This window comes from Staurois parvus, unplaced genomic scaffold (assembly GCF_062004578.1).
Source record: "Staurois parvus isolate SC_StPar_1 unplaced genomic scaffold, SC_StPar_1.0 ptg001437l, whole genome shotgun sequence".
NCBI classification, from domain to species: domain Eukaryota; kingdom Metazoa; phylum Chordata; class Amphibia; order Anura; family Ranidae; genus Staurois; species Staurois parvus.
In genome coordinates, this window is record NW_028319233.1 from 401,620 (window position 1) to 424,243 (window position 22,624).

General features: G+C 44.4%; 1 protein-coding gene across 2 annotated transcripts in view; it reads left to right on the forward strand.

Moving 5' to 3' along the window:
* The window catches only part of ADISSP (adipose secreted signaling protein), a 104,966-nt gene that overhangs the window by 32,240 nt on the left and 50,102 nt on the right, over window positions 1–22,624 (forward strand). For both annotated transcript variants that reach the window (XM_089662205.1, XM_089662204.1), the window contains exon 3: window positions 16,464–16,606. In XM_089662205.1, the coding sequence (XP_089518331.1) occupies window positions 16,464–16,606 (143 nt within the window). The remainder of the gene's footprint in view (window positions 1–16,463; window positions 16,607–22,624) is intronic.

Genomic DNA, 22,624 nt, shown 5'->3' on the forward strand with positions numbered 1-22,624 from the left:
AATGAGTCCATTCCTTCGGCTGACTTGGCTGTCTGGCTGAGGAGATTTGGGGAGCTACTTGCACCCCTGAAGAAGATTGTGGATGAGAGAGGGATATGGACTGGTGGGTGGTCGGTGCAGATGAGGTTGTATGTGTGTGGGAATGTGGTCCAGCATCTGCCCTCCTCAGCCTTCATTGGGAAGGACAGGATTGTGGTGTTCTACCCTGGGCAGCCCAAGCTCTGCAATAAGTGCGGTTCTCGGGGTCACTTCGCCTCCTCATGCCCAGAGATGAAGTGCTCCCTATGTCAGGATCTGGGGCACCTGGCTAAGGATTATAATATCATCAGGTGCAATCTGTGTGATAAGGTTGGCCATTCGTACAACCGGTGCCCTGAGGCCATGCACAACCAGTCAGCTTTGGTGGAAGAGTTTTTTCGTCTGGACATGGAGGAGGCAGAGGAGAGGGAGGCTGTGCCAGGGGTCCCCAATGTCTCTGTCCCTGTGGTCCCAGTGTCTGATGGTCCCTCTAATGTGTCATCTCCGTGTGTTGTGCCCCCTGAGTCAGTGTCCGTGGATGTTGTGTCTGATCCTCCTGTGTCAGTTTCCCCAGAGGTAGTGGGGGCTGTGGAGGGAACTGGACCAATGTGTATGGTTGCACCGACCCCCCCTCCCCGGCGTCAGAGGGTCAGAGCGCGTGAGGCGCTGGGGGGTGGAGTGAATGATGGTGGGGGTGTTGGGGTGAAGGTTGGGGGGACTGCTGTGGTGAGTGGAGAGAGTGGGGTGGATGATGTTGTTGGTGATGGTGGAAGGGAAGGGGAGGGGGCTTTGCGGTCCGGTTTATCAAATGATGATATGGAGTGGTTGGAGGCAAAAAGGAAGTCTGGGAAGAAGAAGCGGAAGAAGGATGTGCCTGTACCTGACCCTGGGAGGGTGGAGGTGTCAAACACATTTGAAGTGTTATCTGAGGTGGAGGATGAGGGATCTTCAGGGGATGAGTCTCTGGTTTCCATGGAGGAGGAAACACAGAGGACTATGAAGCGTGTAGGGTCTCCAAGTAGGGAGGGGGGTAAGCAGGCTAAGAAACGGGTACCTCGATCATCCTGATGGCGGTTCCCACTCCTTTGAAGGTGGCGACCATTAATGTCGCCAGCATAAAATCAGTAAGCGCTCGTAACATGGCCTTATTTTTGCTCAGCAGGTTTGATGCTGACATTTTCTTTTTGCAAGAGACCAGGTTGTCCAGTTTGGGGGATGTTCATATGGCGAAGAAGGAGTGGAGGCGCGGCCCCTCCTTCTGGTCTCTTGCGGCCGAGCCTTACACTGGAGTTGCGGTACTTTTTTCCGGCATGGTAACCTGTCGGCGGATTATTGAGGTAGAAATGGGGAGATGCATGGTCTTAGACGTCTCCATGGGGGGGCAGGACCTGCGCCTGATTAACATCTATGGGCCCCAGACAAAATGGGACAGGAAATGCCTCTTCATGAAGATCAAGCCTTTCCTTTTTACAGCCCAGCAAGTTGTCTTCGGTGGTGACTTTAACACCGTCACTAGGACTAAGGACAGGAGAGGGACCGGAGTCAGGCTGGACTGTGACGGTTTTTTTTTAAACAAAATAGCTAGAGAGGCAGGTCTGGTTGATGTGCACATTCATTGCTGCCCAGACGACACGGGATTCACTTTTCAGAGAGGTTCCAGTCAGAGTAGAATAGATAGGTTTTTTTTAAAGGGGAACTCCGCCTTCTCGGCACCAGTGTGTCAGGCGGTAGAGTTTTCCGATCATTGTATTCTGTCTGTGACTCTGAGTGGCCCCGATACACCACCTAAGGGGAGGGGTACCTGGAAGCTGAATTCGGCACTCCTGGACGATGAGAAGGTGAGTCAATCCTTTGAGGATTTTTTTCAGGCACAGGTATCAATCATGGACGTTTGCAGCAGTAAGTCCGAGTGGTGGGAGCTTACAAAACGAAGGATCGTTGGGTTTTTCAAGGCCATAGGAAGGAATAAACAGCTTGATAAGTATGTCACCTACCAGCGTCTGCGGAGGAAGCTCGATCGGCTTGTCTCGAATAATGGAGATCCAGAAGCGATCTCTGAGGTCAAACTCTTGCTCAGGCAGTGTCAATATGACAGGCATGCCTCTTTGGTTCTGGAAAGGGATTATGGGAAGTATCACTCGCCCGACCCTTACCAGAACTGCAAACAAGGTAGAGCAGTTAAGTCAGTTGTAGGCCTGGTTGACAGTACGGGTTCCCTGACAAAGTCCAAGTCAGGGATCCTGGAAACCTCCAGGTCATATTATGCTGACCTCCTGGGTAGGAGGGACCTCGATCGGGCGAGCATGTTGGGTTTTCTGGACTCTACTCCAGGACTGGGAAATGGCAGTTCTCTTGTGAGTTTGACAGAGGACATCACGGCAGATGAGGTGGTGAAAGCTATTGATCAGCTTGCCATGAAGAAGTCGCCTGGGCCAGACGGATTGACAGCCGAGTTTTATAAGCACTTTAAGGTGACTCTGGCCCCATATTTGGTGGAGGTGTTTAATGGCTGTCTGAGAGAGGGTTCACTCTCTCCCTCCATGCGACAATCTGCAGTGATTCTTCTGTCAAAGGGTAAGGATTCCTCGAGAATTGAGAATTGGCGGCCCATTAGCCTTCTCAATGTTGATAGGAAGATATTGGCAAAAATTATTTTCTGGCGTTTATCGTCTGTTGCGGGCAATTTACTTTCTCGCCATCAGCACTGTTCGGTTCAGGGAAGAAGCACTTTTTCAGCGGTGTTAGCTGTCCGGGAGGCCCTGGAGCGGTGCAGGGCTGCAGGCTGGGGAAAGTTCCTGCTGGCATTGGATCAGGCCAAAGCTTTTGATCGAGTCAATCATGAGTACCTATGGCTGCTTCTTGGCAAGTATGGCCTGGAGGGGGGCTTTATCGATTGGCTAAAGACCTTATACAGAGGGGCTGAAAGCTTCATGCTTGTGAATGGTTGGATTGGACGACCCTTTGAGGTTGGCTCAGGTGTGCGTCAGGGGTGTCCTTTGAGTCCTCTGCTATATGCGTTTGTAATCGATCCCTTCATTCGGAGGTTAGAGAGCGGACCGTTGTGTGGAGTTCCTTTGGGCATTCCTGGGGAGCCCCCTCTGAGGGTCGTGGCCTATGCTGATGACGTGTATGTTTTCATCTCCGGGACGCAGGAGGCAGAGGAGGTGGTCTCGGTGATGGAACAGTATGCTGAGGCATCTGGCTCAAAGATCAATCAGGATAAGAGTGAGGTTTTCTGGATGGGAGAGGAAGGCGAAGGCTTTACCCTTCCGGACGCCTTCCCAGAGCCCCAGCAGGAAATTAAAGTATTAGGCATCAGATTTGGTCCCGGTGATTACGGCCTTGCAAATTGGGTAAGCAGGCTACAAGATGCCGATGCCAAGGTGGCCAGCTGGAAGGATTGGAAACTCTCTTACAGGGAAAGGATTGACCTGATTAAAACTTACCTGATCCCGGTATTTCTGTATGTCAGCTTTGTCTGTGTTTTGCCAGTGTCTCTCTATGCGAGGATCTACAGTTGTTTCTTCCAGCTGTTATGGGGGCACAAACTGAACCTCATTAAGAGGTCTGTAACCTACCTTCCCAGGCGGATGGGTGGCCTAGGTATGGTCAACCCGGTGGTTTTCTTTTCTCTGATGTTTTTGAAACATAATTTTGGTAGCATGCTGGCAGAGGAACCGCCTGGGTGGGTTGGTATTTTTCAGTCCTGGTTTAGGCCTTTTCTACGGAGCTGGGAGAATGGTGGGCCAGTGAAAAGCCTGAGGGTCCAACATGGTAAGCTCCCGGCTTATGTTGCCCCGTGTCTGAAAATGCTTCGGCAATGGCGAGTGACGGCGGAGGAAATTAAATCTCTTCCTAGGAAGGCCCTGGAGAGGAGGGTTGTTGAATCTGCCTTTAGCGAGCCATTGGCCTTGAGGGATTGCCCAGGCCCGGTTATGAGGGAGGGTCTGCGTTTGATGAATCTGGAGAGAATCCCTTTAAAGTTTCGGGATTTGGCCTGGCTCTCGTTCCATGGCAGACTCTATGTGAAGGGCAACCTGAAGCATCGCTCTGCGGAGAACCGTGGTTGTCCAAGAGTGGAGTGCGGTGGGGTGGAGGAGACGATGGACCATTTCTTGCTTCAGTGCCCCTTCAATATAGAAGTCTACAAGCGGGTGGGTGGGGCTCTGGGGATCCCTTTCCTTTCCCGCTTGAGTTACGCGGAGTGGTCTTACGGTGCCTTTCAGACTCACCGGGATTTTGATTTTGAGACACTTTTTCTAGTTAGCTTAGTAGTCCGTTACCACACGTGGAATGCACGGTGTCAGGTTTCCATTCGCAAAAAAGTCCTTCCTGTCGAGGTGGTGGTGAACAACATTCTGGGTGAGGTTGGGAAGATTCGGGGTCTTGAGAAGGACAGGTGGCGGCCGGGAGCCTGGACAAAGGCGTGGAGGAATGTCAGGTCCCCGTAGCTGCTGTCTGTCAGTCTCTGGGGGCGTGGCTTCTCTTTCTGTCCTTTCACGTCCCCTAGATTTTGTAACATCAGATTTTTGAAGAAAGGCTGCATGCATGGGATTGATGTATGGGATCAATGTATGGGGTGAATGTTTAATCGTTTCTTAGCCTGAGGGGGTGTTTAGGTGACGGTCAGGATTTGTTATTTTGCTGAAGTAAGCTGGTTTTGTTTAAAAATACATATTTTTATTCTGTATATATGTAAATATGATTTTTATGATGTTTTTTGTTTGCAAGATTTTAATAAACAAAAAATTTACACTCTGATGTCCCCTCCCCCACAGTGATGGTGTGAACCTCCTGCGCTCCCAAGTGTTATTTGAAATTTTAAACAAAATAAATGTGTATCTAAATCCCAAAGAAAGCTGCTAACATCAAATCATATACCAGTGATTATATACAATGAAAGTAATAAGGGATGCAGCGCTACATTCAAATCATATAACTATGTGAATGTGGGATCCTAAATCATCAAATTAAGTGAAATTAAATAACAATGACAATGTTAACAATACATATCAATACGTGCTCGTTAATAATATCAACACAAATAAAGTAAATAGCTCAAAACTTGTGAAAAACCTATATGAAAAAACCCCATCCATATATATATGAATGAAACAAAATTACACATATATATGGTGTAATCACACGTGCCTATTGTGAAGTGAAATAACTATAATAATAATACAAATAAAATTATATCTCAAAGTCCAAAAAATATACTAATGGTGACAAAACAGTAAATGGTGCTTCCAAATAATACTGTTAGTGACCATAGGTGAAACTCGTGCAAATTTCTGAGTGCGTCCAAATCTGAGAATCCAACCACCATCTGGATTAGCCTCTCACCTCATCCCTTCGACCCTTGCGGATCAAAGAGCAGTAGTGGATCCCTCTCACGGATCCTCCAAGCACTGAAACACTCCAAGGGCAGTTTTCTCAGAAAAATATTCCCACACTGGCTCTTCTCCAGGAAAAGTTGTAGTATCAATCTCTCAAATGAGACAAAGGAATCCTCCCATAGTGTAGTATATTTAATTATACCATAGGGACAAACAACATTTTTTGCATTACACTTACGTAGCAGCCAGTCCAAGAAAAAACCTCATGCTTTCAGATGAGGATATATCTGTTTGGGTGTACAGCTGAATACACAGGTGTACCAAGATGGCCGCCAAGCCGGAAATACGTCACCACGTCAAGCCGACGCGTTGCGTCACAATGTCGTGTGACTTCATCAGGGCTGTCAATCACAGTGACTATCTCATTTTAAATACCCATCCTGTTACGAGGAAACACCCTCATAGGAGGGGTTTTCCTCAGCATCGTTCCACCACTACTTGCCGCGGCCATAATACTGAAGACCACCAGGGACTGCTATGTAAATACTACATCTTAATGACTACAGCGGGCACATGTATACAGGGATCAACTGGACACTGTATACTAATGCACCTGCTATAACCTATATACCTTATCTTTAGCAAAAACATATATGAACTGACCTTATTTTTAATTAATAAAAACAAAATTATAAAAAAATATATATTATTTATTAAATTAAAATATTAATTAAAAATATAAAATAAATATAAATAGACCATCTTTCCTATAATTACATAAACTATTATCAATCCTTACAATATGGATGACAGCATATGATCTCTTATTATATACAAGGAATTTGCAAGCAGATTAATTTATATCAATATCTGGAAAAAATATATATATACATGCGTACATAAAACGCACATATATATACACATGTTCCTAACCTCAGTTTGATCAAAAATTATGTATATTAAAAAATATAAAAAAATAATAATCTTGAAAATTATTATTTTATTAAAAATGAAGATATATATTTATGATATCCCACCTCTTCACCAGCTAATCAAAGGACCTACACCGAAAAAAACTCACACATATATATTCTATCCAAAAGCATGAGTTCACATGATCAATACATAAAATGGTCAAGAAAATATATATATACATGACTCTAGCACCATCTCAAAATACCCTCAAAAGTCAGAAATGAAACAATTTAGATCAAACTCGATGTTCAATCCATTAGGGAAATATGTGTGCATGTTATAAATCCATTTTGACTCTATTTGGCTCAAAGAACGCACCTTATGGCTACCTCGCCAGTGTCTCTTGTATTTGGTAATACCCCAAAATTTCAATTCACTAGGATCTTTATTGTGAAATTTGGCGAAATGCTTTGAGACGCTATGCTTCGGGAACCCCTTCTTTATATTTTGTACATGTTCCCGGAGCCTGACCCACAAAGGTCGTTTAGTTCTCCCTATATACTGCAGTCCGCAACTGCATTGCAGTGCGTACACAACACCCTCTGTCCTACATGTAATAAAATCTTCGATCTTAAATTCTTTGTCACTTACAGATGAAGTAAAACACCTCAATTTCTTGTTCTTTCCTTTAGTGGATTTGCACGCATAACATGCCCTGCACGGAAAAAACCCATTTGTATCTAAAAAGGTGACTATATTCTTTTTAATGGGTGGATCAAGGACATTTTTCACAATTTTATCTCTTAATGATGGGGCTTTTCTATATCTGAAAATAGGGAATTCCGATATTATCTCCTTTAGGGCTGGATCGGCTTTCAATAGTGGCCAGTATCTTCTAAAAATAGTCTCCACTTTCTTGTAATGGACATTAAAATCTAGGCACATCACCAGTTGATTTTTTTGTTCCTCAATTTTTTCTCGATCTACAAGGAGTAGATCTCTTTTTGTATTACCAACTTCCTGGATCGCTTTACTAATTAAATGTTGTGGGTAACCTTTGGCTTCAAATCTATGGCCTATATTTATTGCTTGGCTAAGAAAGTCCTCCTGTGTGGTACAATTTCTTCTGAGTCTGATCATTTGACCTTTAGGTATATTCAATAACCATGGCGGGAAATGGCAGCTGTCTTGAGGAATGTAACCATTCCTATTGACACTCTTAAAGAATGTCTTCGTGATAATTTTATTTTGTATAATTTTAATATCTAAATCTAGAAAGCTTATCTGCTCCCGACTATGTTCCCAAGATAAAACAATATTATTGTTGTTCTTATTTAAATTATCACAGAAATATAGTAAATCTTCTTCACTTCCCTTCCATAATACTATAATATCATCTATATATCTTTTAAACAGTATTAGTTCTTTCGGGGGTCTCAAATATACTGCCTTCTCTTCCCAGTGCGCCATGAACATGTTTGCCACACTGGGAGCAAACCGAGCTCCCATGGCTACACCCTTAACCTGATTATAAAAGACATTATTATGCCAGAAATAATTATGTTTCAAGCAAAATTCTAAGCAATCCAGAATGTATTTTCTCTGCCCTCTTTTTAAATTCCCATATTCTTTTAAGCCCCATTCAGTAGCCTCCATACCTTGTGTATGACCAATAATTGTATACAACGATGAGACATCAGCCGTTGCCAAGATCACATCATTACCATCTACTTTGTCCAACATTTGTATTAGGTGCTTGGTATCTCTCAAAAAGGACTTAGTTCCTCTCACCAGTGGTTGAAGGAACAAATCCACATATTGTCCCAATCGTGCCAGTAAAGATCCAATTCCATTAACTATGGGACGTCCAGGGGGATGAGTATTGTTTTTATGAATTTTTGGGATGGTATAAATAATTGGAATCCTGCAGATTTCAGGAACAAGATATCTGGCTTCTTTTTTTATTCAAATACTTTTTCTCACATCCTCTTTTGATCAATTTTTCTAATTCCTTCTTATATTTGACCGTAGGGTCTTTTTTAATCATCTCATAGGTGCTATTATCACTTAATTGAGTACCTAATTCTTCTAAATAATATATTTTCGACATAACCACTATTCCCCCTCCCTTATCGGCCGGCCTGACCACTATGTCATTTCTCTGCGTTAGCATCTTAATTCCTTTTTTCATATCCATATTAGGCCGAAACCGTGGGAGTTTCAGAGATTCCAAATCTTGACTCACCATTTTTTTGAAAGATTCAATTTGACAATTATTACTAATCTGAGGGTTGAATAGAGATTTATTCCTTAATCGGGTATGTTGAATATTACTATCTGGTGCACTATTAGTCACATTTCTAGTACTAGATAAACCCATAAAATACTTTTTAATATTAATCTTTCTAGTAAATTTCTGTAGGTCTATAAAAATATCAAATTTATTTGCTGGTTTGGGTGGGACAAACTTCAATCCTTTGTCCAACACAAGAATTTCTTCCTTAGTAAGTGTAGTACCGCTTACTACTACTCTTTTTCGCTTGGACCTTCCGTCCTGCTCTGCACCCTCTTGTCTTCCGGGGCTTCTGTTGACACATCCTTCTTTCCGGGGACTTCTTTCCCCACCCTCCTTCCCTAAAAAATTCCTCTGCTGATAATCATAATCCAATGATTCAAATCTATTGTATAGCGGGATAGGACTTCTCCCTTCAAAACGCGGTCCTTGCCATCCCAAATGTTCCGGTCTGGGACTTCTGGGATAGAAAGGCCTATTATCCTGTCTGGGACTTCTAGGATAAGATGGTCTATATTCCTGCCTAGGAAAATAAGGAGGTCCATAGGGCTGCTGATAATAATTATTATTAAATTTGGTATGGAAAACAAGGTATGGAAGCTACTGAATGGGGCTTAAAAGAATATGGGAATTTAAAAAGAGGGCAGAGAAAATACATTCTGGATTGCTTAGAATTTTGCTTGAAACATAATTATTTCTGGCATAATAATGTCTTTTATAATCAGGTTAAGGGTGTAGCCATGGGAGCTCGGTTTGCTCCCAGTGTGGCAAACATGTTCATGGCGCACTGGGAAGAGAAGGCAGTATATTTGAGACCCCCGAAAGAACTAATACTGTTTAAAAGATATATAGATGATATAATAGTATTATGGAAGGGAAGTGAAGAAGATTTACTATATTTCTGTGATAATTTAAATAAGAACAATAATATTGTTTTATCTTGGGAACATAGTCGGGAGCAGATAAGCTTTCTAGATTTAGATATTAAAATTATACAAAATAAAATTATCACGAAGACATTCTTTAAGAGTGTCGATAGGAATGGTTACATTCCTCAAGACAGCTGCCATTTCCCGCCATGGTTATTGAATATACCTAAAAGGTCAAATGATCAGACTCAGAAGAAATTGTACCACACAGGAGGACTTTCTTAGCCAAGCAATAAATATAGGCCATAGATTTGAAGCCAAAGGTTACCCACAACATTTAATTAGTAAAGCGATCCAGGAAGTTGGTAATACAAAAAGAGATCTACTCCTTGTAGATCGAGAAAAAATTGAGGAACAAAAAAAATCAACTAGTGATGTGCCTAGATTTTAATGTCCATTACAAGAAAGTGGAGACTATTTTTAGAAGATACTGGCCACTATTGAAAGCCGATCCAGCCCTAAAGGAGATAATATCGGAATTCCCTATTTTCAGATATAGAAAAGCCCCATCATTAAGAGATAAAATTGTGAAAAATGTCCTTGATCCACCCATTAAAAAGAATATAGTCACCTTTTTAGATACAAATGGGTTTTTTCCGTGCAGGGCATGTTATGCGTGCAAATCCACTAAAGGAAAGAACAAGAAATTGATGTGTTTTACTTCATCTGTAAGTGACAAAGAATTTAAGATCGAAGATTTTATTACATGTAGGACAGAGGGTGTTGTGTACGCACTGCAATGCAGTTGCGGACTGCAGTATATAGGGAGAACTAAACGACCTTTGTGGGTCAGGCTCCGGGAACATGTACAAAATATAAAGAAGGGGTTCCCGAAGCATAGCGTCTCAAAGCATTTCGCCAAATTTCACAATAAAGATCCTAGTGAATTGAAATTTTGGGGTATTACCAAATACAAGAGACACTGGCGAGGTAGCCATAAGGTGCGTTCTTTGAGCCAAATAGAGTCAAAATGGATTTATAACATGCACACATATTTCCCTAATGGATTGAACATCGAGTTTGATCTAAATTGTTTCATTTCTGACTTTTGAGGGTATTTTGAGATGGTGCTAGAGTCATGGATATATATATTTTCTTGATCATTTTATGTATTGATCATGTGAACTCATGCTTTTGGATAGAATATATATGTGCGAGTTTTTTTCGGTGTAGGTCCTTTGATTAGCTGGTGAAGAGGTGGGATATCATAAATATATATCTTCATTTTTAATAAAATAATAATTTTCAAGATTATTATTTTTTATATTTTTTAATATACATAATTTTTGATCAAACTGAGGTTAGGAACATGTGTATATATATGTGCGTTTTATGTACGCATGTATATATATATTTTTTCCAGATATTGATCTAAATTAATCTGCTTGCAGATTCCTTGTATATAATAAGAGATCATATGCTGTCATCCATATTGTAAGGATTGATAATAGTTTATGTAATTATAGGAAAGATGGTCTATTTATATTTATTTTATATTTTTAATTAATATTTTAATTTAATAAATAATATATATTTTTTTATAATTTTGTTTTTGTTTTTATTAATTAAAAATAAGGTCAGTTCATATATGTTTTTGCTAAAGATAAGGTATATAGGTTATAGCAGGTGCATTAGTATACAGTGTCCAGTTGATCCCTGTATACATGTGCCCGCTGTAGTCATTAAGATGTAGTATTTACATAGGAGTCCCTGGTGGTCTTCAGTATTATGGCCGCGGCAAGTAGTGGTGGAACGATGCTGAGGAAAACCCCTCCTATGAGGGTGTTTCCTCGTAACAGGATGGGTATTTAAAATGAGATCGTCACTGTGATTGACAGCCCTGATGAAGTAACATGACAATGTGACGCAACGCGTCGGCTTGACGTGGTGACGTATTTCCGGCTTGGCGGCCATCTTGGTACACCTGTGTATTCAGCTGTACACCCAAACAGATATATCCTCATCTGAAAGCATGAGGTTTTTTCTTGGACTGGCTGCTACGTAAGTGTAATGCAAAAAATGTTGTTTGTCCCTATGGTATAATTAAATATACTACACTATGGGAGGATTCCTTTGTCTCATTTGAGAGATTGATACTACAACTTTTCCTGGAGAAGAGCCAGTGTGGGAATATTTTTCTGAGAAAACTGCCCTTGGAGTGTTTCAGTGCTTGGAGGATCCGTGAGAGGGATCCACTACTGCTCTTTGATCCGCAAGGGTCGAAGGGATGAGGTGAGAGGCTAATCCAGATGGTGGTTGGATTCTCAGATTTGGACGCACTCAGAAATTTGCACGAGTTTCACCTATGGTCACTAACAGTATTATTTGGAAGCACCATTTACTGTTTTGTCACCATTAGTATATTTTTTGGACTTTGAGATATAATTTTATTTGTATTATTATTATAGTTATTTCACTTCACAATAGGCACGTGTGATTACACCATATATATGTGTAATTTTGTGTCATTCATATATATATATGGATGGGGTTTTTTCATATATGTTTTTCACAAGTTTTGAGCTATTTACTTTATTTGTGTTGATGATATTATTAACGAGCACGTATTGATATGTATTGTTAACATTGTCATTGTTATTTAATTTCACTTAATTTGATGATTTAGGATCCCACATTCACATAGTTATATGATTTGAATGTAGCGCTGCATCCCTTATTACCCTCCCCCACAGTCACATCAGTCTCTGTACAGAGGAGCTTACACTCTAATGTCCCCGCACTGTCACATTATACATTATATAGCTCTGACATATACTGCAGCGCTGTACAGAGAACACTGATCCTGGTAGAAGTCTGAGGTCATAGAAGCACACTTTGCAGTCGCTTGTCACGCTTTATCAGGCAGCACTGTCCCATTATTCTGCCGCCGTTGCTGATGGCGCTGTGTGAGCAGCTTAAACCGGAGCAGACAGTAACCTAATTATCATCAGTCTATGTAATGTGAGTGAATGGACCCCTCAGGAGGTGTCTGAACTTTCACAAACCTGCCACCAATCAATGGGGGGACATCATGTGTCAGGTCTGCAGGGGCTCCATACACATCTAATTGTCACCCTCTCCTGCACTGCGTTGGCGGTGCCTTTTTATCCCATTTTCACATGATGGCACCTCTTTGTTATCGGAGATGGAGGAATCTGTTCCCTGACAGATCACACCGTGTACAGATGGGAACGTTCTAAAAAGCAGCAACACTCATTATCGCGGCCAACCTCCCACTGCGCCAAACAGGAATTCATTTTTATTTTCCGATGGCGATGAGGCGTCTCAAGCAACCTGAAAGGTCATGTGACTATTGATCGCCAGTACTATGTGCTAACGTGTGCACATTTCATAAGAATCAGGAGGCCAAATGTCAGAATCGCATCATTTTTGAGTTTCTTGTGACTGAGTTTTGGATGGATTAGAGAATCTTAAAGCAGAACTCTGCCCCAAAATAAAAAAACAAATGGCCCAAAGAGAACCACAAAACTGGATTTTGAAACAATTGTCACCTTTTTAAATCTGGTGGTTTCACTTGTACTTTTTTTTTTTTTACTGTTGCTGAATGTCCTCACTCACATGGCCAGTATCATTCAAGCCATTTCCTCTGAGCCCATGTCATCCCGGACAAGCCCCCAGCATGTGATTGGACAGTGATGAGCTCATCTGTCACTCTGCTCTCTTCCCATCAGCACACTTCTTTTCAGCAGGTTTATTATTTCAGGTACTTGTATAGTGCCGTCAATTTGTACATATATATTGTACATTCACATCAGTCCCTAACCCTCAAGGGGCGTACAATCTAAGGTCCCTAACTCACATTCATACATACACATACTAGGGCCAATTTAGACAGGAGCCATTTCACCTACCAGCATGTCTTTGGAGTGTGGCAGGAAACTGGAGTACCCGGAGGAAACCCACGCAGGCACAGGGAGAACATGCAAACTCCAGGCAGGTGGTGCCATGGTTGGGATTCAAACCAACGTCCCGAATACTGCCAGGTAGCAGTGCTAACCATTTAGCCACTGTGCTAGATGAATGGATTGGCTCTGTCTTGCTTCTTCCTCTTGCACTCCAGCCCTGCTGTACAGAGGCTGCAAGAGGCAGAGACCAGGTCACACTTAGGGACTTGCACTGCTTGGATGTTCAAAAAAGAAAAAAAATTAATTTAATGATTGCAGAGTTGCAGTAAGTGTGTTTAATATGATCTATTAGAAGTACATTTTCAGAGCTGTTGGTCTCTCTCTCCTTTATGGGTGGGTCATCAATGCCCTGGGCTCACGGGAAGTGGGTTTAATATGATATATTAGAAGTACATATTCAGAGTTGTTGGTCTCTCTCTTCTTGTGGGTGTGTCCTCAATGCCGTGGGCTCACGGGAAGTGGGTTCAATGTTGGTGGGTGCCTTTCAACAGTAGGTCGACCAGCTGTAGACCACAGGCACTTCTGGATGGTATTTATTTTGCTTTTTTTTTTTTTTTTTTTTTTTTTACAAAAAAAGAAATGGCTGAAGTAAGTCTGAGGTTCAGTTTACATTGATCGTTCCAATGGATATTTAAATGACCACCCCCCACCCCCACCCCACCTCCAATATTTGTGTCCTTTGTAAAGATAGATATGTAGGTCATCATTTCGGGCATTTTGCAGATACTAGTTGTCAGCCCGTCTTCATTTCTGTTAAGTCCCTATTCCACAGCAAGCATGTAGCCATTGAAGTCAGACCACCTTACCCTTTTTTTTTTTTTTTTTTTTTTTTTCTTCTTCTTCTTCTGGTTCTGTTGCCTAGAACGTACTGAAGCTATTGGATCAGCATGACACAGCATTTGTTCTCATGGGTGGTTCATGCTGGTGATGTATCTGGCAGGCTACTAGCCATGCTGGGGGTAGAGACAACCATTGGTGGCCCCGGTAGGAGTCCATGGAGAGTCTGCTCTGCCACCATAAATCTGCAGAGCTAGAAGTGACAACAATGTTTTATCATTTCCAGGCTTGCTTTGGGCAGCCGCTCAGTGGGAGGTTCTCAGACTCCTAATCTGATCTGAGATTTTATAACGGATGAGAACTTGTTCCCTGCCGCTCCATCTCTGATAATCTTCTATCTGGCCAGCGGTGGATTTAATCTCACCCCTCCCCCTCCCTGTCATTTCCAGCTGCTTCTTCCTCTGTATGAAGATTTCTGGTGAGATCAAATCTTTGCAAAGATGCCAGAAATCGGATTTTTGTTTGTCGGCCTGGCTCTCTAAATCGGAGATCCACAACCTTCTCCGTCATAGACAGATGAGGCGTTTCATGAACAGTAGTGCCTTCCAGGGGCGGACTGACCATTTGGAAACTCGGGCACTGCCCGGGGTCAGTAGGGGGCCCTATGAGATGCCCCTGATACCTTTTTCATAGGCTTTTTTGAGTTTGGGTAAGGACACAGGGGCTCCATGATCCCCCTATTGCCCGGGGGCCCCATGAGTTGTCAGTCCGCCCCTGGTGCCTTCAGATCTGAGATCACCCCAATTCCTGCATCTTCCCACCTCGGATCACCCCCAATTCCTGCACCTTCACACCTCGGATCGCCAACAATTCCTGCGCCTTCACACCTCGGATCGCCAACAATTCCTGCGCCTTCACACCTCGGATCGCCAACAATTCCTGCGCCTTCACACCTCGGATCGCCAACAATTCCTGCGCCTTCACACCTCGGATCGCCAACAATTCCTGCCCCTTCACACCTCGGATTGCCAACAATTCCTGCCCCTTCACACCTCGGATCAGCCCCGATTCCTGCCCCTTCACACCTTCGGATCGCCTCCGATTCCTGCCCCTTCACACCTTCGGATCGCCTCCGATTCCTGCCCCTTCACACCTTCGGATCGCCTCCGATTCCTGCCCCTTCACACCTTCGGATCGCCTCCGATTCCTGCCCCTTCACACCTTCGGATCGCCTCCGATTCCTGCCCCTTCACACCTTCGGATCGCCTCCGATTCCTGCCCCTTCACACCTTCGGATCGCCTCCGATTCCTGCCCCTTCACACCTTCGGATCGCCCCCGATTCCTGCCCCTTCACACCTTCGGATCGCCCCCGATTCCTGCCCCTTCACACCTTCGGATCGCCCCCGATTCCTGCCCCTTCACACCTCGGATCGCCAACAATTCCTGCGCCTTCACACTACCCACTGATCACCAACTTTTGGGGGGCACTCAGCACCAACCATCACCATAAGGGAGCACTAACCCGTGAATACTGCAATATGAAAATCTTTCTGTACATTTCATAGTTCCAACTACTGCACTGCATTCACAATGGACCAAACATTTTAAGGGCTCAAGTAACGTGTTGGACAGTAAAAACAATTAACATTTTGAAGAAAAGAAAAAAAAATCTTTCTCCTAAAATTTGTTTGTGTACAGAGCTGTATGACGGAGTAATTGTTGGTCAAGCGATTATCGCTCTGAAGATGGAAGAACGGTCTGGTGGTGAAGGGCTGGTACTCAAATGGTTAAAAGAGCTTAATAAAAAAAAAAAAAAAAAGTCGTAAAATGTTGTACATATTTTTAGTGTTTGTTGGGTGACCTCTATCTCCCTTTGCTGGAGGGTTGGGGATGGAGGCCTAACTCTCCTCTCTGCTGCTTTCTACAGTAGAAGCTTCAGTCCTATGCCTGCAGGAACAGTTGTCAATCAAAAGCTATGGCCTGGTCATAGGCCCGGCTGCCTGTGATTACTGACAGTTTGACAACTGTAGCGTATGTGGGCACTTGTCGGGTTGGGTTGTCACGTCTGCTCAGGAAGAGCCAACGGTTGGCGGGATGAATGGCTGTATCCATAGTTCCAATTAAATCTATTGAATACATGGGAGAGGAAAACTGTTATTAGTAGTGGGAAGAAAGAATACTGACATTTATTGTTTGAGTTTACTAACTCTGTAGAGTTTTCATTCCTCCGTAACGCCGTTTTCTAACTAATCTCCGTCTCTGCAGGTACAAAGCCAAAAGTGGCTGGTGTCCGCTTTGCTGCCGGTTTGCCAGAGGAGGGCGCTCACAATCATGTCCACTTTGAAGAGAAGCTGCACGATTCAGTGGTCATGGTCTCCCTGGAGCCAGATGGGAATTTTTTAGTAAAGGTAACTTTTTTTTTTTTTTTTTTTTTTTTTCCAATTATTTTATCCAAAGCTGCCCTTTATAATAACATGGTGCTGGCTGTGTGGGAACATCATGTGTATCATGCCAAGGTGCCAGGTGTAATCCTGGACTCCCATCTGTCCTTTCAGCCCCAAATCCAATCGCTGTCCAAAGCTTGTAGACTTCCCCTCCGAAACATCTCCAACCTCTGCCACATCTCCAACCCCCACCACATCTCCAACCCCCGCCACATCGCCAACCTCCACTCACCTACACTTCCTCCCTCCATGCTGCCAAGCAAGCCTACTTTGTAACCCTCATCAAGACCCTCTCCTCCAGCACTCGTTGGCTCTTCTCCACCTTCAATCCCCTGCTCTCTCCGCCCCCACCTCCACCGAGTACCTCACTCACCAGCCACAAGTTTGCTAACCACTTCCAAAGCAAGATCGACGCAATTCGCAGGGACATTACCACTGTCCAGGCCTCCACCCCGCCCAACATCCCTCACGCTAAAACCCCCTCAACACTCCTCTCCTTGACCTCGTAAGGCGGATGAGCATTCATGATAGACTGAAGAGGGGATAGCCTGCGGTGAGGTCGGCCAGGGAGGCACGGGCTGGTCTCCAGGGCTTCCCCCCCCCCCCCCCCCCCATGCTCTGGAACTCACTACCCCAATCCATCAGACTGTCACCGTCCCTCCTCACCGTCAGGCGCACCCTGAAAACTCATCTCTTCAGAGAAGCCTAACCTGCCCTCGCCTAATTTGCTGAACTCCTCCACTCTTCCCACCACTCCATCCCCCACAGCCATTTCCTCCTGTACCACTCTCCCCTCCCTCCTAGATTGTAAGTTCCAAGGAGCAGGGCCCTCGAACCCCTCGTGTATTGTATTGCTACTGTACTTTCTCATGTTCTGTCTCCCATTATATTGTACAGCGCTGAGCGAACCGTTGGCGCTATATAAATACTGTATTATAATAATAACCTCTGCAACATCTCCAACCTCCAACATCTCCAAGATACTCCCGTTCTTAACCTCTGAAACTACAAAGCAACGTATTCCTTCCCTGGTTATCTCTCGCCTTGACTATTGTAACTCCCTCCTCATTGGCTGACCTCATCACAGGCTATCCCCTCCTCAGTCTATCATGAATGCTGCCGCCAGACTTATCCACCTTACTAACCATTCTGTATCTGCCATCCCTCTCTGACAATCCCTCCGCTGACCTCCACTCAGTGTCCTCCACACCTCTATGAATGGAGGCCAGTGGAGGGATTGGCAGAGAGGGGTGGAGGCCAGTGGAGGGATTGGCAGAGAGGGGTGCAGAACACTGAATGGAGGCCAGTGGAGGGATTGGCAGTGTCTTCCACCCTTCTCTGCCAATCCCTCCACTGGCCCCCACTCAGTGTCCTCCACCCCTCTCTGCCAATCCCTCCACTGGCCTCCACTCATTGTCCTCCACCCCTCTCTGCCAATCCATCCACTGGCCTCCACTCAGTGTCCTCCACCCCTCTCTGCCAATCCCTCCACTGGCCTCCACTCATTGTCCTCCACCCCTCTCTGCCAATCCCTCCACTGGCTTCCTATTGCCCAACCAATAAAAATTTAAAATATTAACAACATATAAAGCCATTTATAACTCTGCCCCAAATTACATCACCGATCTTGTCTCCAAATATCACCCAAACCGTCCTCTCCACTCCTCCTGCTCTCTAGCTCCCTTGTCTCCTCCTCCCATGCTCGTTTCCAGGACTTCTGTAAAGCCTCCCCCATCCTCTGGAACTCTCTACCCCAATTTATCAGACTCTCCTACTCTGCCCACGTTTAGGCAATCACTGAAAACCTATCTCTTCAGGGAAGCCTATCCTGCCCTCTGCTAGTAATGGAATCTACTCCTCCTACCAGTCCATCCTCCACAGTTATTACCTTTTGTACCACTTGCCCCTCCCTCTTAGATTGTAAGCTCCCAGGATCAGGCCCTCCTATCCCTCTTGTATTGAACTGTATTGTTGGTGTATTGTCTCCCATTATTTTGTAAAGTGCTGAGCAAACTGTTGGCGCCATAAATCCTGTATAATAATAATATTTCATCCAGGCAGTATATACTGAACAATTTAGGAGATTTTAGACATCGGATTTAGCATGTATTTTGAGCCTCCATTCACACCGGGGCATTTTGTTGCTTGATTTCCTCCATTCACACCTGATCGCTGTCCCTTGCCTCCTGTCGCATGAAGCCTGAGAACGTAGATGAGCTTCTTTTAGTATTGTATACGTTTTGGACCCCATGGACTTTTTAACCCCTTCATGCCGGCGCCTCCCAGCCCTTTAAGGGGTTTCTGACGCTGGGAGGCGGGGTCTAGGGTCATGTGACCACTGTGATTGGCTGCCAATGGCAGTCACATGATCGGGAAGGTCCCGATTGCAAGGAGAGATCGGGACCTTTCCGTGGGAGCGCGCATGGCACGCGCTCTCGGCACATGTTCGTTTACAAAGGGTACACAAATTTGCGGCCGCTCGGCGTCGAGACCCAGTCGCCCAGAGGCCGCGTATTTGCGTACGCTCAGCATGAAGAGGTTAATGTAGGCTTCTGAAAAAAAGCGAACGTTTATGCAAAATCTCCTCTAAAATAGTCTGCAAACGCCTAGTGTGAATGGGGCCCGGATGATTAAAAATGAAGGGACTGCGGCACACCCCTCTGTCAGAACGTGCGGCGCGTTGGCTCGTTTCATGTGCTGTCATACGAGGTGACATTTACCAGTAAGGAGGATTTGCCCTTTAAAGGCTGCTGGTAATAGCGGTGTTTGTTCCCAGTAATTGCTTCTCAGAATGTTGTGAAAGGAGACCCTTTTATAATTGTTACCGCTGGCCGCATTACCCCGCATCCCACCGCCTCGCATTGTGCCTTCTGAGTCAGCGCAGGAGACTCGACTCACTAAATAGCTGATTGTAATTGGATTAATTGCTTTTCTCTGCCTTTTTCTGCATATAATGACATCCTGGCTGTACGGCATTCTTTGGCACAGACCTTCTCCTTAGTTCTTAAAGGGAATGTGCCGTTCTTGTCAAATCTGGGGTCAGGATTGGAGTCCAGTTGCTGAAATGGCTGACCAGTTTCAAGGTCAAGAGTAGGCCGGGCTTGGTACATGGGTGGCCCCAAAAGTGAGGCTATAAATGGGTTCTTTGGGACGCAGGGGCACCATTTAACGTAGAGGTGGGCCAAGCAGATGCTGGAAGCACTCAAGTTGTGTTGACCTGGAAACTGCCTCCTTTTTAGGCTTGGTTCGCACTGCTGCGACGTGAAAATTGTGCGACTTCCAGCATCACTATGTATTGCTACTTTATTGTGACTTTAATGTTACATGACTGTTTAAAATCCCCTTGTCCATCTTCAGCGTCAAGGTGAATTAGAGGGTTCCTCCTTCTCTTAAGAATGTTTCTCAAACCTGGTTGGTTACAGCTCTTTGACCAGTGGTGCACCGAAATGGAAGTTCTGGTGCCGAAACCTCCTTCTCTTAAGTATGTTTCTCAAACCTGGTTGGTTACAGCTCTCTGACGTCATTGTGCGCAATGCAGGACCAGTGGTGCACCATCCTGGGAGCATCAGAGAACGCCTTTGCTGAGGAAGCACGGAAGAAGGTAAGTAATTCACCTTCACCATCCCTAGACCAGCCTTTCTCCACCATTTTACCCCATAGGAACCCTTGAAATTTTCAGGTCACAGGGAATCCCTGGTAAAGTTAGTACTAGTAGTGCACTGAAATGGAAATTGTGGTGCCGAAACCACCTTCTCTTGTATGTTTCCCAAACCTGGCTGGTTACAGCTCCCGAACGTCATCACGTACAATGAAGGACCAGTGGTGCACCAAAATGGAAATTTTGGTGCCGAAACCGCATTCTCTTAAGTATGTTTCTCAAACCTGGTTGGTTACAGTTCTCTGATGTCATCGCGTACAATGCAGGACCTGTGGTCTTGCATTGTTTGTGAGAATGCTGAGATCCCACTTCCATCCTGGGAGCATCAGTGAACGCCTTTGCTGAGGGAGCAAGGAAGAAGGTAAGTAATTCACCTTCACCACCTTCATCATCTCTAGACCAGCCTTTCTCCACCATTTTACCCCATAGGAACCCTTGAAATGTTTAGGTAACAGGGAACACCTAGTAAAGTTAGTACTACTAGTGCACCGAAATGGAAATTCTGGTGCTGAAACCGGCTTAAGTATGTTTCTCAGACCTGGTTGGTTACAGCTCTCTGACGTCATTACGTACAATGCAGGACCAGTAGTCTTGCATTGTTTGTGAGAATGCTGAGAGCCCACTCCCATCCCGGGGGCTTCAGAGAATGCCCTTGCTGAGGGAGCAAGGAAGAAGGTAAGTAATTCACCTTCACCACCTTCATCATCCCTAGACCAGCCTTTCTCCACTTTTTTTACCCCAGGGGAATCCTTGAAAGTTTCAGGTCACAGGGAACCCCTGGTAGGGTTAGTACTAGTAGAGCACCAAAATGGAAATTCTGGTGCCGAAACCTCCTTCTCTTGAGTGTGGTTCTCAAACCTGGTTGGTTACAGCTCCTGGACGTCATCACGTACAATGAAGGACCAGTGGTGCACCGAAATGGAAATTCTGGTGCTGAAACCTCCTTCTCTTAAGCATGTTTCTCAAACCTGGTTGGTTACAGCTCTTTGACGTCATCACGTACAATGCAGGACCAGTGGTGACCCGAAATGGAAATTCTGGTGCCAAAACCGCCTTAAGTATGTTTCTCAAACCTGGTTGGTTACAGGGCTCTGACGTCATCGTGTACAATGCAGGACCAGTAGTCTTGCATTGTTTGTGAGAATGCTGAGAGCCCACTCCCATCCTGGGAGCATCAGAGAACGCCTTTGCTGAGGGAGCAAGGAAGAAGGTAAGTATATCACCTTCACCACCTTCATCATCCCTAGACCAGCCTTTCTCCACTTTTTTTTTTTAACCCCGAGGAATCCTTGAAATTTTCAGGTCACAGGGAACCCCTGGTAGGGTTAGTACTAGTAGTGCACCGAAATGGAAATTCTGATGCCGAAACATCCTTCTCTTAAGCATGTTTCTCAAACCTGGTTGGTTACAGCTCCTGGACGTCATCACGTACAATGCAGGACCAGTGGTGCACCGAAATGGAAATTCTGGTGCCGAAACCGCCTTAAGTATGTTTCTCAAACCTGGTTGGTTACAGTTCTGATGTCATCACGTACAATGCAGGACCAGTAGTCTTGCATTGTTTGTGAGAATGCTGAGATCCCACTCCCATCCTGGGAGCATCAGAGAACGTCTTTGCTGAGGGAGCAAGGAAGAAGGTAAGTATATCACCTTCACCACCTTCATCATCCCTAGACCAGCCTTTCTCCACTTTTTTTTACCCCAGGGGAATCCTTAAAAGTTTCAGGTCACAGGGAACCCCTGGTAGGGTTAGTACTAGTGGTGCACCGAAATGGAATTCTGGTGCCAAAACCTCCGTCTCTTAGGTATGTTTCTCAAACCTGGTTGATTACAGCTCTTTGACGTCATCACGTACAATGCAAGACCAGTGGTGCACCGAAATGGCAATTCTGGTGCCGAAACCAAAATTCAGGATGCACTTGGCTGAAAACCGAAATAAACCATTTTTAAAAATCAATATAGTTTTTCAAACGCAAATTATTATTTTTTTTGTTTGAAAAAAAACCACACTTTTTAATGATGAAATAAAATAAAAAAAAGACAATATATATATATCCCAATGTTTTTGCAAAATATGAAAGATGACATTACGCCGAATAAATAGAAATGCAACATGTCCCACTTTTAAATTGCGCACTCTCGTGGAATGGTGTCATACTACAGAACTTAAATATCTCCATGTGTGAAGCTTTAGAATTTTTTTTACAGGTTACCAGTTTAAAGTTACAGAGGAGGTCTAGTGCCAGAATTGTTGCTTTTGCCCTGACGTTCGTGGCGATACCTCACATGTGTGGTTTGAACACAGTTTACATATGTGGGCGTGG